Source organism: Phaenicophaeus curvirostris, chromosome 1, assembly GCF_032191515.1.
Source record: "Phaenicophaeus curvirostris isolate KB17595 chromosome 1, BPBGC_Pcur_1.0, whole genome shotgun sequence".
NCBI lineage: Eukaryota > Metazoa > Chordata > Aves > Cuculiformes > Cuculidae > Phaenicophaeus > Phaenicophaeus curvirostris.
In genome coordinates this window covers 176050697-176068507 of record NC_091392.1, presented here as the reverse complement: position 1 = coordinate 176068507, position 17811 = coordinate 176050697, and the positions used below count along the sequence as shown (strand labels likewise).

Here is a 17811-nt window from a genome sequence, read left to right as displayed (position 1 = left end):
GATGATCTTTAAGGTCCCTCCCAATCCAAACTACTCTGATTCTATTTAAGCGCAACATCTAATTCTGAAAGAAAACTTCTGAGGCAACGTGGGAATGACAATAAAACCAATGATCCAACAGTATGAAAAAGATACAGCAATATTCCCTGCAGTGGTGGCTCAGGCTGCAGTTTTAAGTGTCTTCACCAATTGTAGGCACTGCTGCATACAATACCCCCAAATCCTTCTCTGCAGACCTGCTTTCAAATAAAATTTTTCAACCTTGCTGCAGCAAGAGAATTCTACTTTTTCTTTGTTGACTCCAATGCACAGGTAAATAAAAATTTGATTACTGAGCTGGGGGAAGCATTTTGTTGCATTTTTTTTTGGAAATGGATGAATTGTGCCCTCTGTGTTGGGCAGTTTTATTGATCACAGACTGTAAGGGGTGTATCTGTTTCTCTTACAATCGCTGAGGTTTTCTTGGCATGATGCATACGGAGGAGTTCTGAAGACATACACGCTGCATGTGACAGCTGAACACATCCACGAGTAAGATGCTTTTTTTTACTTCTTGCATGCTTTGTGACTGCCTGTGGAAAACATCCTGTAGAAGCTTTTCTTCAGGAAGAGTTAATTTTGTTAAGAACACACAGACATGGGAATCGCCAGGATTGTTTTTCTAGCATCTTCTGAAGAAGACTTCTTTGTTTTTTAGTAGGGGAACTCGGGGAGAAGCAGCAGGTCACAGGTTGCCTCAAGATGGGCTTAGGTACAAAATACTACAACCATCTGGTTTGTCTGTAGACGTGTTTCCTTCTTTTTCCCTTCAGTGTTTCACTTGCCAACCCCCTTGTTTTCCTCTCTAGACAGTTCCTGAACACGAACATAAAGGTACGGCTACACTTGGTACATTGAAAAAAAGCACAGAAACCGATTGCCGTTTTATAATGTACTTGTTTAATCTGCAGTAAAAAAAAAAGGGAACCCAACTTTTCTAAGCATGTTAATGATGTTCTTCTAAAAGGACATAATGATCAAGGTCATTTTCATTTAAAAAAGCAGAAACTCAAATTTAACAGGCCTTGAAATCCCACTTTAAGAAATTTCTCATTTATACATTTCAAAGCTAGTCTGTTCTTTAGATTAAGGGAAGGTGAAGCTTACAGTAAAAAAAGCTACAATAGAATAAAATACTGAATTCTATTCTCATCTTATTTAACACTTTGCTTTTTAGATATGCAGTTTAGCATTCCACATGAGGTTGTCTTTATTTTCGTTAAGCCATGATTATGTCAAATTAATTCTTCTTTTCTGTCACGCAGCGTTAATAACATTACTAGGTTTGCAACATCTCAAGCCCTGTTTAGTCACCAAAATGAACGCTCTAGAAAGTGAACTTCAAGAAAAATTGGACCATTTTGTTCATGAGGCCCATGCAGATGACTCTGTAAGCTCAGTGGTGGGGTTCAAGATACGTAGTACGGATGAAGGCAGTGTAATAACTCTGTTTTCCAAGGCTAGAAATCCTAAGTTGTTCCATTTTTGTGAATGTTTCAGCTTAGTACCTTCCTTAGAGATTTAATACATAATGTGATCAATCCCAATAATTGCAGAGCTTGCCAAAGCAGCAAGGGTGAGGTTGGAAACACCTATTTTCCCCTCCACCACCTGTTTTTTTTTCTTTCTCCCCCTCCTTACTGGAAAGCAGTTTCTCTTGCAGGGAACAGAGGTCAGCTTCAGCACAGCTAAAGGAGCAAGCGTGAATGGCTGCTATCCATGTGGAATAAAGAGGGTTGTAATCTTGTGTCAGAAGTGTCTAGTTCAAGGGTTTATAAATAACCGTGGCCGTTGTAGATTCTCAAGGGTCTTGAGACTCTTTGGTCTACAACTGCATGTAAATACTTTTGCTGTAGTAGCTGGATAGCAGATACTTGTTAGACGCCGCTGTGGTATCATGGATACAAGATTCTTGATGCTAGGGCTTCTTTGATGTTGGGATGTGCGAAGGGTTTTGATTCTGCAGCCGTGCACATTCCCTTCCACAGCCCCTTTTCGTGCCGTTTGTTTCCGATTTAGCACAACGTGTGTTTTCCCGTGTCCCCCGAGGAGCTTTGTGGGAAAGGTATGCTGTAATTGGTTTATAACCATTCATAATGACCTGGCAACTTGGTTTGAATCGCAACGGGGAGCAACTTAACTTGTGATTTATTTAAGTAAGCTACATGGATGAAAGGTACTCCCAAACGTACAAGTTGAGCTTGTTGCCTAATTGGACGTAAATTTTCACATCTAGCTTGGGGAGAGGGTTTTGTTACGAAAGACTGAATTTGGATTTACGAGCAAGCTTCTGGACGGCTAAACTAGTTTGTGAGCAAAGTTTAATATTGTCTTTCCTTTTGGGATGTCTTGGTTTTTTTCATTTCAGTAAATGCTAGTATACCCTTGCTGTTTGTAAAGCTAATGGAATATTAACTTAATGTTTTTATTTACAGCTGGAATATCTGACTGTGCTTTTGATGCAGTATCACACACTTTGATTTAAAAGCCAGGGCAGGTACTGCTGCTTTGGTTATAGCCTTTTACCAGTTTGTTGTCATTGTATTCCTGCTTATTTATTCAAGGCTCTGACTGTTCTTTCTCACACGACACCCATGATACGAGCGACCCACCAGCTGCAGGGCATGATGATTCGGCAGGCGGTACGGCAGCCCTGGTAGTTGTAAGGCCAGGGGTAGTATCCCAGGAGAGGCTCGCAAATTCTCTGGCACTGTGTGTAACTTCGTCTGCATTCGATGCAGCACACGCCAAGGTGATCCAGCATGGGGTCAAAACCCATCCCTTCACCTTCCAGTTGCTGAAATGTAAAATATTAAATGTCACCCTGGCGCCCGCATTCTCAGAGAATGTGGACTATCCCAGTGCTTCTGCTAACCCTGCAAAAGGTTAAAACTGAAATCTTGGTCCCATTGATACTAACAGAGCTCCCACTAACTGACCTGTGCATCTTGCTTTATTTTGCTTTTTTTTATTTTGTCTTGCTCTCTTTGGCAGAATTATAGAATCGGTGCAATCGCCCGTGTCTAATGGGAAGAAACAACAGGGAGCTCTAACTTAATTATTTTTCTTCTAAAGTCCTTGCGAAAGATCCAGCAATGGTAAACCCCCACCAAATTTTAATTATTAGCAATGGAAAAGATTTCAAGGCAGTTATCTGGGTCTTTTATGTGGATGACAAAGTCTGAGATATATGCTGTGCTGCTTATGTTTTGTTTTAATTTTTTTTTTACAGCATTCCCAGGAAATTATTTAGTAAGATATTACCCTGCAGTTGTCTGAATATTTCTCCCTTGTCTTTGAGTTCTGCTTTTTTCCCCGCTCTAAAACACTTGAGGGCTGTGGACAGTGAGAGTTCTGCCTGTTCCATATCTAACAATACAGAATTCCGTGGAGCAAAGCATGCATAAAATATGTAAAAACAGTCACTTGCTCCTGCCTATACCCTTCAAAATTCCTTTCCTCCTTTCTGGGGAAAAAACGTAGACTGGATATTCTGCTTTTTGAAACTCATTTTTTCCTTTCCCATTGGTGTCCCTTCAAGAAAAGAGCAGCAAAGAGCAAATGCCTGAGTAGCACTTAGCTGTTTACCTGAGCATTTGTCATTCAGAGGACTAGCAGCACACTGAAAAAGTGAGGCATGGAAAGGTGCCATCTTTAGTCTGGGCTTGTATGGGATGCTAGTAACAACTCAGTGTCATTTGGGGCCCCCAGTGAGCCATTCCCAGGCCTGGGAGCAGGGAAGGTGTCATCTCCTTGGGCCAGATTCACCTTCTACACCTCAGCTCATCATCCAGACTCCACTCAGAGTGGGTGGAGGGAAATAGTTCTAAGGAGGATTCATTTCATCCTAAAGGAAAGACCTGCAGTGTAGTTAGAGGTTCTTCTGCATTGAATGAATCAGTCTCTAAATAAAGTTTGGATATGGGCATCCACACAATAAGTGGTGGTGAAGTTGAAGCCCACTCTGCAGGCTGAGGGAAGTCTGGTGTCCTTATCTGACATGACATTCTCCGTGTGGTTCCAGGGCCCTCTGGCTGGAAGAAGGAACCTGTGGCTGTTGTTCTGCCGCTGTCGTCCAGAGACAGAGCAGCCTGGACCCCATGGACACGGTCAAGTCAGTGGCTGTGAGGAGAAGTTACATTCCTGCGCTACTGCTGTTTTACTGACCTCGTGAGAGGGTTGATTTAGATCCACTTTATTTGGAGTGATTAATTTAAGTTTAATTAAGGGATGTCAGCTCGGCAGAATGCTGTCACAGTATAATGATCTCCTGCTGTTGCATAAATGTCAAGTCAAAGCTGGGACTTATTTCCAAAGCAGGAGGCACTTATCTTGTGACAGTGTTGTATTGAAATGACTTGCTCCTGCTGCACCAAGTCGTGGGTGTAAATTGTCTGGCGCTGGTGCAGTAGACTGGAAGGTGCCTACTGTACAGTCAGTTTTCCTGCAGCTCAGCAAAGGTGTTGGGACACAGCAGGACGGCTCCTGTGCTCTTTCTGTGGGCTGCTGCTTCTTGAAAAGCAAGGACAAATTTCATGATGCTCAACCTCCACCTGCTGCTGCTGACTCTAAACAGGTTCTCCTTTGTGAATTGCTTGCTAGACTAGGGCTGTTTACCCTGACAGGGAAGAGGCTGAGAAAACAGATTTATTTGGCCTAATCCTGATCTCATTGCAGCCAGAAACTACTACTGCTTTCCTCTGTAGTAGAAGCCTCCAATTTCTAAATGGGAGCAAAGAAAGTTTCTAGCTACTGGACTCTCTTTAGATTGGCAGTGAATGATGGGGTTCAGCTGCCTAATCAAGACGAGCTCTGGTTGGTTTTCAGTAGGTGCCATCCCTGTTGGATCTCTCATGCTGCTTCCATGTGGGCCTGACCCCTGAAAAGCAATTTTGTGGCAATTTGCCACCTCAGGCACTCCTGCTTGTTTCAGACTGAAGGCTAATGAAAACTAGGGGTGAGGGAGGACTAGGGGAAGACTTTTTTTGGAACTTAGAAGGTGTTTTACAAGTCTCCGCTCTTGGAGAAAAGCTCAACAGGCAGAGACTGTGCAGATAAAAAAAAAAGACAAACCTTATATCACTGCTATTACCTGTCTACAGCACTCGAGCTCTGAAAGAAGATTACAGTGCAAATACTTACGTTATATGGGTTGTCTGGATTAAGCGTTTGATCGGTTTCTTGTCCCATTGGCCTGGTTTCATTAGACTGGCGATTAAGCTCTTGAGTCAGCCATGTGACGGATGACCTGGTGTTTACTTCTTCGGGAGCAGCTTCTAAGTCTTCTGTATCAAGGACTGATTCTGATTGGCGTTTGTTTCTCTTCATTTCTTTCCTTTGGTTACCTGAAGAAATAATCACAAGAGGATAAGATTATCTTCTTGTATTTGTGTGTCCTTTTATTTATCCACACTATCTATAGTTTCAGTGATTTCTTTAACTATTAAAGCAGGTGGGGGTGGAGGAGGAGAGAGAAAGATGAAACTGCGTGGTGGCAAAATTGATGAGCATCTCCCTGGGTGCTGCTTGCCTTCCTGTGTTGGAGCTACAACTATTGTCAGTCCAAAGGGATGTGAGATTGTCTTTTCTCCCCCTCTTCCTCCCCTTCAGGCAAAACAAGTGTGAGGAATTTGGGGTTTTTATGACACACTGTGTGGTCACTGGTGTTAACTCGGCAGCAGTTGCCAGCACTAGCAAGACCAGTTGTACGCATCTCGTGTCTTAAAGTGCTTTTGTGACAGACTGGTGCCCTGCTCCCAAGGGCAGCTGGTGAACCTGGTGGAAGCAGCTTCTGGACAGCTCTGATGCTGCTCTTTTGTGGCAAAAGTCAATGAGAAAAGTGGAAAATACTGGCACTTTGGATCCAGAGGTGCCCTAAAATGTCAAATTTTCTCTTTGAGGATTCCAATTTTAACTGGACCAAGAAGGCGTAATCTTTTCAAGCCTTCTCCTCTCTTCCCAGGCCTGAAGTCGCCTGGAGAAGTTGCCATCTCCCTAGTGACTCCTAAACACATTTGCTAAGCTTGGCTTTGGATGATGGGGTACTTCAGTCCTGGGAATGGAAATGCCTCCTCATAAACTTCATGTGCTAGTTGCCTAGCTAAAGTATCTCATCTCTCCATTCCAGTGAAATTCTCTGGAGAAGCAGGGTGGGAAACAGGACAGGTTATGGTCCCAGATCAGGAGCTTGCTGATTTCCTAAATCATGGCCAGGTCTGGTGTTCTTGCTACTTGGTACCAGCTGCCTAAATGTTTTGGGGCTAGTTTAAGCTATTGTCTTGTCCTTCTGCAGAAGGAGGCTGACCCCTCTAGCAGCATCACCTCCTGAAAGGAGGTTGTAGCCAGGTGGGTGCTGGTCTGTTCTTCCAAGTAACAAGTGATAGGATGAGAGAAAATGGCCTTAAGTTGTGCCAGGGCAGGTTTAGATTGGATATTAGGAAAACATTCACAGAATCACTAGGTTGGAAAAGACCCACTGGATCATTGAGTCCAACCATTCCTATCAATCACTAAACCATGCCCCTCAGCACCTCATCCCACCCGTATTCTTTCTTTACTGAAAGAGTGGTGGAGCAGGCTGCCCAGGGAAGTGGTGGTGGAGTTCAGAGATCATAGAATCATAGAATAACCAGGTTGGAAGAGACCCACCGGATCATCGAGTCCAACCATTCCTATCAAACACTAAAACATGCCCCTCAGCATCTTGTCCACCTGTGCCTTAAACACCTCCAGGGAAGGTGAATAAACCACCTCCCTGGGCAGCCTGTTCCAGTGCCCAATGACCCTTTCCATGAAAAATTTTTTCCTAATGTCCAGCATTGGGCTGACAGTAGGATTTGACGATCTTACAGGTCTTTTCCAACCTTAATGACACTATGGTTTTATCTCATAGTAACTCACCCACATGAGCTCTATAAATGGTCTGAGAAAATGCAGCTGTGGGAGGCCAAATGTCTAGGTGTGGTTTCCCAGGTGTGCAAGTCTAGGTGGTGGACCTGATTTGGGGAAGGTGTTTAGACGAAGGGAGGGTTAACATACTTTTCAAATACAATAAGTGTTACCTTTGGGATATGTTGGTCGCAGCCAGAAAATTGGAAGATCCCCGCAAAGCTCTAAAATTCTGGGGCTTAGGAAACTGTTATGCTTGATAGGCTCATCTGCAGCCACCCAGATAAGGGAGTTTTCGTCAAATCTCACAGGCATGATTTCATCTTCCTGCAAACAGAAGAACATAAATCCTTTACGAGCTCAGTGAACAGTGGTGTGCCTGCTTGCTGTTAATTCTTGAGCATCAAACTGTTTAATCATCCACTGCAGCTAACAGCAGCATCCTTGTGTTTCGTGAACGTGAGCCGATTGTACCGAGCCAAAGCCTGAGTAAACGTTGCCACCGCTGAAATGAATGGCAAGACTACTGTCAACTTTGCGGGGGCTAAGATTTTGCCTGTGTCTCTTGGGAGGCCTTTGCTCCATATACAAGGACTCTCTGTCAGAGATCTTTCAGCCCAAAGAGCCAGATTTTCAGTTCATAGAAGCTGTGAAGATTTACCACCTTCAGCAGAGCAGTGATGAAATAGGCCAGCTTAAAACAGGACCCTAATATTTTATCATGCTCTGTTCTCAGTTGGTGCACTCCCAAGAGATAACTATATTTACAATAGGGGGAACAAAAAAGATCTTGTTCAAAAGTTTTAGAGAGGATTATAGCTCTGGCTTCCAATTTTAAGTCAACATGATTGGCCTGATTAAAGGTCTCATTTGGTAAAAGCAATTCAATTGACCAAAAGCTTGAAGTGCGAGTTAAAGAAGCTTGCCTTTTTGAAGCTTACCCTGCAGGTTTTTGGTTCATATCTTCAAAGTAATGTAGGAAAATGCCAGTGATTGATTCTTTAAAGTTGTTAGTTCAAAGTATTATTTTACATAAAATGTGTAAGTATTTTACAGCAACAGTTAAATATTAAAAGAAAACCAGCTTGTGAATCATGAAAACCAGTATGATTTCAAAGTTAAAATTCTAAATTGCTTCCTTAAAAGTCATCAAAACTTGTTATATAACTGACTAGATCAATTTATTCCATCAAGTTGCTGTTCCTTTAATGTGTTTATTGATTTCTTTTGTAGGTCTCAAGTTATTTAAGTTTGCTATCCAATCTGTCTAATGAGAAGTGCTCTTTATTTATATTCTCCCACTTAAGCTTTTATTGGCATTAGAAATATCTGAATCCACTTTTCAGAAATAAAAATATTCTTGCTTCTGTTTGAGATGATCCTGACTTGTGAGCAGGCGGAGTTTGGGTATATACAAAAGCTTATTTTAATCAACCACTTTTATAGGTGCTGTTGGTTACGATATGTGTTGTAAGAAAACGGCATATGTGTATTTACTCCCAGACACGTGGGTATCGGAGAGGGGACTTGCTCTAGAAAAATAAATACTACTTTGCCGTTCCTGTCGTACAATTCACCTGGAAAGCTGAGAAACAGGGAAAGGTTAATAACCCAACGGCAGCACTAAATCAGCTGCTTACTTTGGCCTCAGTGCATTCAATTTATAGCAGTGGTTGTGTTGATGATGCATCTTTGGAGAAGATGCACAGGGCAAGGAAAGAGGTTTCCTGTTGCCAGGTAGAAGATTAGAAATAACTTTTTGACTATTTTAGGATAATGTCTTCAGGACTGTGACTTTAAAGAAAGATGAAAAATAGAAACCTTGGCTTTAGGCAATAGCGCTAATGAAGACAAGAAGCCCAGCCTGCCTTTAGAATAACACAGGGTGGGAAAGATCTAGGTCTCTGCCTGGAATTTGGGCAATATATCTTCTCCATAATGGGGAAAATCCCACCAGCTTCAGATGACTTTGTAACAGTGCTGGTGCCTTGCTGATTGGATTTACAGACCTTTTTTCCCCTTCATTTTAAAGTAGATGTTCAGTAATCACAGCACTGTTGCAGGTAGATGCAGCCTTAATGGTGCCTCTCCCCCATCTCACTGTGTCTGCTTTTGTTTTCTCTGGAGTGCAGCAAACCCATGGAAGGGGGTTGGGATCTCCAGTGTGCACTCTGGGAAACTCAAGCTTTCCATGCCTAAAGCACTAGGACTTTATACAAATGTGAAGTAAGGAGGGGGTTTTGGTGGTATTTAGGTGAGAACTGCAGTCTTTTATGGTGGTTGCAATGCAGATTCCATGAAATTTAGTTAATACAGTGGTCCTAAAAGGAAGTCTGAAGGCAGATTCCTATTTTTTTTAAACTGTTATTTCTTCTGGGTTAACTGAATTTTTGCAATAATGTTTTCCACAATTCTCCTCTATTAACTGTTTCAGTGAGGAGAGTCCTTGCTTCTGCACTCACCAAGACTGCTGGTAGAAATTTCCTGGGATCTACCACTATCCCTCTTTGTACTGACTAAAGCAGCTGCTTCCTCCACCCTCTCCTTTCCAGCCTTGTCCATGGCTGATCTCAAGCAGGTGCTCTTGTCTCTGAGGTCTCCTGTGGACCTACTAGACGTTGGTCTAAAGCTTCTCCCTCCCCAAGTCTGCAGCCTCTCACGATGCCCCTGGACATGGTGACACCTCTGACACCAATCCTGCCTTTCTTACCTTTACAATCAGTCAATGAACCCTCAACTATCCTGCCCTCAACAGCCTTACCCGTATCCACAGTGGTTTTCAAATTATTTGCATTTCAATATTACTTTAAGACTCTCTCTAGAACAGGTTTGTTTTCAAAAAAATAAATAAATTACCCCTTACCAGCTCAGATGAGAGGCTCGCTTTAGTCATAGCATCAACTTTGGGGACGTGAGCTTTTGGCTGAGCTTTGATATAACACTTTTCTCCTTCAGCAAAACGAATTCCAGTTATGCCCTGCAAAAGCAGAAGGCAGGGGGTTGTGCACAGTGCTCCAGCTCCCCACCACCCTTGAGAAAGTGCTCGAGCTCTGCTAAAATTGCCACTGGATTTTTAGTCTGAAGGTTAAATCTTATTTAAAATCAGACGCAGTGAAACAGTTTTCCCTCAGCATTTTTAGCACCACAATTTTGGTCAAATGGGTCTATAAGTTTTTGCTCGATTTCTGAAAGATGGGGGTGTTTTATGTAAGTGCCTCCACACCAGCTGTAGGCTACTTGGAGTAGCTCTGTAAAGGAATTAGTTGACACGATTTGAACCATAACTTAGCACCTAACGTAGGCAGCCTCAAAATTGTGTTAGCCGGTGGTGCGGTACCCTGATTATACAGATTTACAAAATCATGGGGGCAGCTTGGTCCAATTTATACATGTAAGTGGCTGTGACAGCAAGGGCAAGCTCGTGATGGAGTCTGGTGCAGAAATCTGTGTGTGGGACTTCCTTCATCTGGCCTACGAGAGTGAAATTCAGTTGCCTAAACCACAGATGTCTAGTTGTAAGCTAAAGAAGGGTATCCCAGTAGTTCCAGAGGGCTCCAGATCTCCTGCAAGTCCAGGGTCATACCTGCCAGCTATGGGCCAGGACTTTGGGCACCCAAGTTTGGGCAGGGGAACCTTATTGGATTTTTCTCCGTTTCTGCTGTAGATTTTTGAGTACCCATAAAGAGTTCTCTTTGCCATTATGAATTTAGATGCCTTGTTGTAGACTGCAAAATTTTCATGGCTTTCATAGGGTTGCGTGAGCTCCATACAACCACCTGAATATAAATATCTAGTGTTGTTTGAGAGATGCTGGTTTTCTGCTTAGCCTCTCTCCTCCAGGCCAGGAGGCCATCGGTGTCCTCATGACCCCTCTTGCCTGCCTCACAGGAGCACCACGGACACCACGCGCATCTAGTGTGGCTTGAGATGGACAGTACTGAGGCACTTGAGTATTGTCCTGTGTGTCTGCAAGTCCTGTGCAGCTGGACAGACACCCATCAAAACAAAACACTGAGGGAGAGGATGCCTATACAAGGGTGAGAGCACGAAGAACGAGTTTCTGTGGTTCACCGAGCATGCTAGGAGCATCCTAATGTTGCCAAATCCAGGTCTTCACTGACCATGCAATCGTTTGGGCCGTGCCAGTCAATCCAAAGCTGCTAATGTAAATACTTGACAGCTGAAGCACATCTTTTCAATTTCTCTCTCCTTTATGGGGATTCTTGGCTCAAACCCCACCTGGCAGCATCTCTTTGCCTGTCCCTGTCGTTTTGTCATTACAAGTGGGCCCTGGGAAATGCCTCTACCTGGTTGGTGTTGGGAACTGATTTCTGACTGGGTTGTGACAGGCGGTAGCTTCCCAGCAGCACGTGTGGAGGCAACGTGAATTCAGCATCTCTCCGGTGGGCTGGTGCTTTTGTGCAGATGTGGAAGGGTGAAGGCAAATGAGAAGAGCTCGTCGTGGGTGCTGTTTCTCAGCTGCTAATAATGTTGCCATGGTGATATTAAGGCTAGCTTTATAAAGGCTGAACTGCAGCTGTCAGGAAAGTTGGGGTCCTGTGTCTACTGGTGTGGATTTGTTCATACTAGTTAAGAAGCCAAACAGCTGAATTTCTTCACCTTTCTGAATTCAGCAAGTGGAAAGTGGCTGCTCCAGAAGTTCTGGGCAAATCTTCCCTAGCAGCAGCACCTTTATTTTAGGTACTGCTTTGACTTACAGAGGTCTTAACTCTGAAGTTAAGTTGATGTTTCACAGCAGAGAACATTAACTGCAGGATCTGGGCCCTGTAAATAGGTTTTGACAACACCACATAGATGTGCCTTTAGTAGCTCAGGGGTGGTATAGCTTAGTAAACCAGTCTGTCCAAGCTGTTGAGCTCTGCTGAGATTTGCCATCTGTTAGTCCAGGCTTTGCGCTAAGCAGCCTCAGCCAAGTTGCTGGGGTACCCAAAATGTGTTTGCTGTCAGCCCAAGTGGCCCAGCACCATGCGTTTGGTGCATGGATGCATGGGCTCCTAAATGCCTCCATCCTCTTCCCTGGGGATGAACACCGGCCAAGCCATGGAGAGCAGCTCCTTGATCTTGGGACAGAAAAAGCTGCCCAGGTCTAGTGTTGTATAGTGGTCTCTCCTTGGTGTCTACTTGGCTTACTGTGTTGACCATATGCTCCTAAAATGGTGATGTTTTGAGGAGGGGGAGGTGGATTTTACAGTTCAAATAATATGAAATCATGCAAGGGCTGTGTCACATCCTGCCAGAACATTTTTGTAGCAAGACCCCAAGGGCATCTGTTGTAGCTCTGTTCAATGGTTTGAAAATGCAGAGTGTTATGTGGAGCCAAATCTGATGCAGCCTAATCCATGCTGCTTCCTAAAGTGTGACCAGGCACAGCCTGTCCCCAAAAGGCATGTAGACTTTATTTTGGAGAAAACTGCCTGCCTTGCTGTGAAAGCAAGCTGCAAGAGCAAGGATGTTTGTGTGGATAGTCAAAGGCTGGAACCTGAGACCGACTCGGGCAGAGAAGTCTGGGCAGGGCAGGATATCCTTAGAGTCCAGTGCTCGAGTGTGTTATATGAAAGGCAAGGGTAGTGGTACTTACAATCTGAAAATCATGAACTTCAACAGCCTCTTCACTCCCACTTCCTGTTTTGAATGTCTCTAAGTTGTTTCCAGCATCTATTTCCATTGATCCATCTTGTACTTTTCCATTAATGCTCATAGTATAGTGAACGTTGTACACCTGGAATCAACAAAAGAGCAGTAGCACATGTCAGTAACTGCTAACTGCCTTCCTCCTGCACCAGGCAATGGGGCAATCTGACTGTTTTATCCCTATTCAGCTCCTAAATTTTTATTTCCATGGGCATTTGACAACCTTCCAACAACCAACAACACCCTACTGCAACACTTTGCTGTCTGAGCAGGTTGCCCAGAGAGGTTGTGCAGGCTCCATCCTTGGAGGTTTTCAAGGCCCAGCTGGATAAAGCCCTGAGAAACCTTCTTTGACCCCACAGCTCTCCCTGCTCTGAGCAGCAGGTAGGACTACAGACCTCTTGGGGTATTTCCTCAGGGGCCACACAGATCTAGTACTTACAGTTTTGCTTCAAAAGCCACATGGGATGAGTCCTTATCCAGGCTCACTCCAACTTAAAAATCTTCTTCTAGGTCATATTTTAGGAATCGCTTCGTATGCTCGTGTGATTCCTGAAGGAGGGCAGGAGCAAGCATCCTGCTTCATAGAAGTCTAACCCTTATTTATCTCTTAGGATGTTCTGCTGAGGCACTGAAAAATGAGTTCCTCTTGAATATGAACATGTTTCTCGGCTTGTAATGGATGTGAACTTTGCTTAAATTGGATGTGAAGTTATATAGACTCGTATTTTCCATGTCAGCATATTTGCTCTTATCCTATTTTCAATGAGGAAAGCTGCAGTGTGGTTTGTATTTGCAGGAGGACCACAATCTGTGGAGGGGGTTTTTGATGCTCTTGTGCAGTTCTGCTAAAAGTGCTGCACAAGCAGTTTGCTTCTGGTCTTAAAAAAGCCTTACAGCATTTTAATGAAAAATTTACACTGACAGCTAGAGACAAATTTCTTCTTCTCTCACCTTCACTCAAGGAAGTCTAAGGTGCTAAAGATTTATGGTTACTCAGTTTTACAGGTTCAGTTCCATATTCTCCGCTGTCTAGGAGTGTCTTGTTGAACATGGTCCAGAAAACCAGACCAAAGTATGTGGTCTCCCCTGCTCAGAGCTAGAGTTGAGACTGTTAATCCTGCCAGTTATGAGAGAATTGAAGGATTTAAAATAAAAACAATAATTTTAAAATTGCCTTAAATTGTTTAATGGATGACTATAATTATAATTTTTACAATTGCTTCCTAAACGTTTGGAAGTCAGATGTAGCTTCTGAGTTTGAAGGCAGCTTGGAAAAATAACTCTAAGCTTTCCCAGTGTCAGCTTCAAAGCTTCATGACAACTATGAATGAGACACGTTTTGCAAAATAGAATTTAGATGATGGGAGCAATAAAAAAAGGAGAACGCTGCCCTGTACTCTGCAAATGCACCCAGCTGGTCAGAGCTGCATGGGTCATGCTCTCTCCCTGCCTTCCTACCCATTTGTCTCCCTCTACGTTTTCAAAAGTCTGGAGAAGCAGATGGTTCTTGCGGTGCATCCTGAAGGTCAGCGATGCATCCTGTCTTTTTGGTGTAAAACCCTTGTTCTTTCTGTTTATCTGAATTATGCCTACGTGTGTCTCACTGGGGGACCTCGGCTGTGGCTGCTGGGATTCGCACAAGGCTCTCTTTGACAGGGACTGGTGCGTGGCTGGAAGCGGTACAAAATTTCTTCTAAAGTAAATTCAGAGATACCAATTGCACTTATGGAGCAAGTTACATTGAAAGATGCACCATCATGTTTCAAACCATGTTTTAAACCCTTACATAAACAGAAAGAAAAGTTCAACTATAAAGATGTTCTAATGCTCTGAACTTTGGTCCTTAAACTGACCAGCAGCTTCTCAGTTTTATTTTTTGTGTACAGAATTCATGTACCCTAGAAAATGTAAATAATAAAACTTACCTGACTTTAAAAATTGTTCCACAGCTGCTAACCATAACTACCTGTGTGTATGCACGATCATACAAGCCACCAGAGTGAAATAACGGTGCCTATTAACAGGTTAAATATAGTATTACATATTTGAGGGTCTAGGCAGAATCTGGACCAGGAATGTGGATGAGGTGTAAAAGGAGTTTACACATTTCAATGCTTTTTTTTGTCCTGGCAGCTGGAGTTTGCCCAGGATGTGAAACCCTGGGGACTTGAGGGTTTGAGTTTGCTGAGGATTTGTGAGCAGAAATCAATGTAGTGTCTGTGCTCTTGAAGATACGTTTCACGTTCATTAAGAAATTCCAGGAGTCGACATCCAAGCAGCCAGTAAAGATAGTGCTGTGGGTTTGGGGTTTAGTATTTGGCTTGGCTTTTTTTTTTAATAGCATCAAGAAAATAAAGATCTGCTTTATTAACCTCACAAGAAAAGTTTCCAGCCTGCACCTCTCCGGCCATGAAGCCCCACCGGCCCCGACTCAAGGTAAGGATGTGCTCCAGGCTCTCACCTGCCGCTCTGTGGCTTTCCAGAAGTAGAAGGCGCCGATGGCCCCGGCCAGGAGCAGGAGGGCTCCAGCGATCAGCACGGCCGCCCCTGCCTTCAGCAGCCGCCCGGGTCCAGGGGCTGCTGCCGCATATGCCTGTGGAAAGCAGTGTGCTGGGTGTGGGTCAGGGACCCCTGGGCTCATCCCGGCACCCCCACCCAGCTTCTGCTGTGTCCTGGTCCAGCCCAGACCCAACCCATCCTGATCCGACCCAAAACATTTTGTCCCGATACAGTCTGTCCCATCCCAAGTTGACCCTTCTCGAACTATCCCATTCTATTCTGTTCCATGGATCCTAACCTGTTCAGTCTCAACACATCCCATCCTAAAGCAAACTGACCTGCTCAGTCCCATCCCGACCTATTGCAACCCAAACCGATCTGACCCAAACTGACCCGTTTGGTCCCGTCCTGTCCCGACCCAACCTGCTCAGTCCCGATCCATCCCATCCTAACCTGAGCCTCTCTGTCCCATCTCGACTTGAGCTACCCCGACCTTACCTACTGCGACCTGAATCGACCTGCTTGGTCCCGTCCAGTCCTGACCCACCCTGTTCGATTCCAACCCATCCCATCCTAATCAGACTTGACCTACTTGGTCCTGGCCCAACCCAGCCCAACCTGAACTGACCCACTTGGTCCCGTTACTGTAATGACTTGACTCATCCCGACCTGAACCAACCTATTGCAACCCAACCTGCTTGGTCCCGTCCCAAACCGCTCAGTTCCCCCTGCCACTCTCGATCCTGACCTATCCTGTCCCAACCCTATCTGTTCGGTACCAACCCATCCCACCCTAACCCGACCCAACCGTCTTGGTCCCATTCTCACCCACCCCATCCCGACCTGACCTGCTTGGTCCCATCCTATCCTGACCCGACCCATCTGGTCCTGTCCCATTCCCACCCGACCTGTTCGGTCCCAAACCATCCCATCCTAATGCGACTTGACCCGCTTGGTCCCATCCTGTCCCACCCCATCCCAACCTGACCCACCTGGTCCTGTCCCATCCTGACTTGACCTATCCTGACCTGAACGGACCCCCTTGGTCCCATCCTGCTCTGACCCAACCCTCTCAATCCCAACCCATCCCATCCTAACCCAAGCGTCTTGGTCCTGTCCCGTCCTGACTTGACCTATCCCAACCCAGCCTGTTCAGTTCCGACCCATCCCATCCTAACCCGTCCCTACCTGACCCGCTTGGTCCCGTCCCGACCTATCCCGACCCGAACCAACCCTCTCAGTCCTGTGAGAATTAATTGATAAGTTTTGCTACAGCTGGTTTGTATGTTTAATTATCCCGTCATATAAATCTGTCCTAGGCTAAGAGACAGCCTGTCTTAGGGCTGGGAGAATGTATCAACAGTTGCCTTGTAAGATGCAGCTATTTTAGGAGATAACCTGAAGGGAGTCTCCAGACAGGATTGGAGAATCCAAAAAAATAATGAGCATTCTTTGGGATTTATATGGTTCTTTGTCTAAAACTAGTATCATAGAATCATAGAATCACCAGGTTGGAAGAGACCCACCGGATCATCGAGTCCAACCATTCCTATCAAACACTAAACCATGCCCCTTAGCACCTCGTCCACCCGTGCCTTAAACACCTCCAGGGAAGGTGACTCAAGCACCTCCCTGGGCAGCCTGTTCCAGTGCCCAATGACCCTTTCTGTGAAGATTTTTTTCCTAATGTCCAGCCTAAACCTCCCCTGGAGGAGCTTGAGGCCATTCCCTCTTGTCCTGTCCCCTGTCACTTGGGAGAAGAGGCCAGCACCCTCCTCTCCACAACCTCCTTTCAGGTAGTTGTAGAGAGCAATGAGGTCTCCCCTCAGCCTCCTCTTCTCCAGGCTAAACAACCCCAGCTCTCTCAGCCGCTCCTTGGAGGACTTGTTCTCCAGCCCCCTCACCAGCTTTGTTGCTCTTCTCTGGACTCGCTCTGCTTTTGTAAGATGTGATGCCTTCTTTTAGGCGGGCACCGAATTGTAAAATAAAAATATTATTATCTTTGCTTCGAAGACTTTATCCTTTTCAATATTTTCCCGGTCACTGAGCGCTCCTCACAGCCCCGACCCATCCCATCCTAACCCGAGCCCCTCGGTCCCGACCCATCGCCACCCGCTCGGTCCCTCCCGACCCTCCCGTCCCCGCCGGGTCCCGTCGCGGCCCCGGGGCGGCACTCACGGGGGGGAGGCCCCGCTCCTCGTCCTCGGGCCCCGCGCGGGCGATCGGCACCTTCTCGGCCATGGCTGCGGCCGGGCTGCCCCGCGCCCCAACGCCTCCCGCTCCCCGGGCCGCCGGCGCCGCCCCGGCCCCGCCGACACGGGGCAGGGCAGGGCGGAGCCGCCCCCTCACGGCCCACAGGAGACCCGGGCGGCCCCCTCATGCCGGCCCCCCTCGTCCCGCCCCCGAGACTCGCCTCTGGCTGGGGGGGGGGGGCAGAGGGGATGGTCCTGCCCCGCACACCCTTACATAGAGGAGACAGAAGCCCGTCGTAAAATAAAGCGGCTTTTAAAATAGAACAGAATCACTAGGTTGGAAAAGAACCACTGGATCATCGAGTCCAACCATTCCTGTCAACCGCTAAACCATGTCCCTCAGCACCTCATGCACCCGTCCCTTAAACACCTCCGGGGATGGTGACTCAGCCACCTCCCTGGGCAGCCTGTTCCAGTGCCCAATGAACCTTCCCGTGAAATTTTTTTTCCTTATGTCCAGCCTAAATCTCCCCTGGTG

At 45.6% G+C, this 17811-nt stretch overlaps 1 protein-coding gene across 1 annotated transcript; it reads right to left on the bottom strand.

The window, feature by feature from the left end:
- Positions 1-1487: 1487 nt before the first annotated feature.
- Positions 1488-17338, bottom strand: CNMD (chondromodulin). The gene is made up of 7 exons (XM_069880673.1): positions 17260-17338; positions 15044-15175; positions 12527-12667; positions 9791-9904; positions 7101-7254; positions 5182-5384; positions 1488-2836 (listed from the first exon to the last, which is right to left on the bottom strand). The coding sequence occupies exons 1-7, from the start codon at positions 17320-17322 to the stop codon at positions 2621-2623; spliced, it is 1023 nt and encodes a 340-aa protein (XP_069736774.1). The 5' UTR covers positions 17323-17338; the 3' UTR covers positions 1488-2620.
- Positions 17339-17811: the final 473 nt, after the last annotated feature.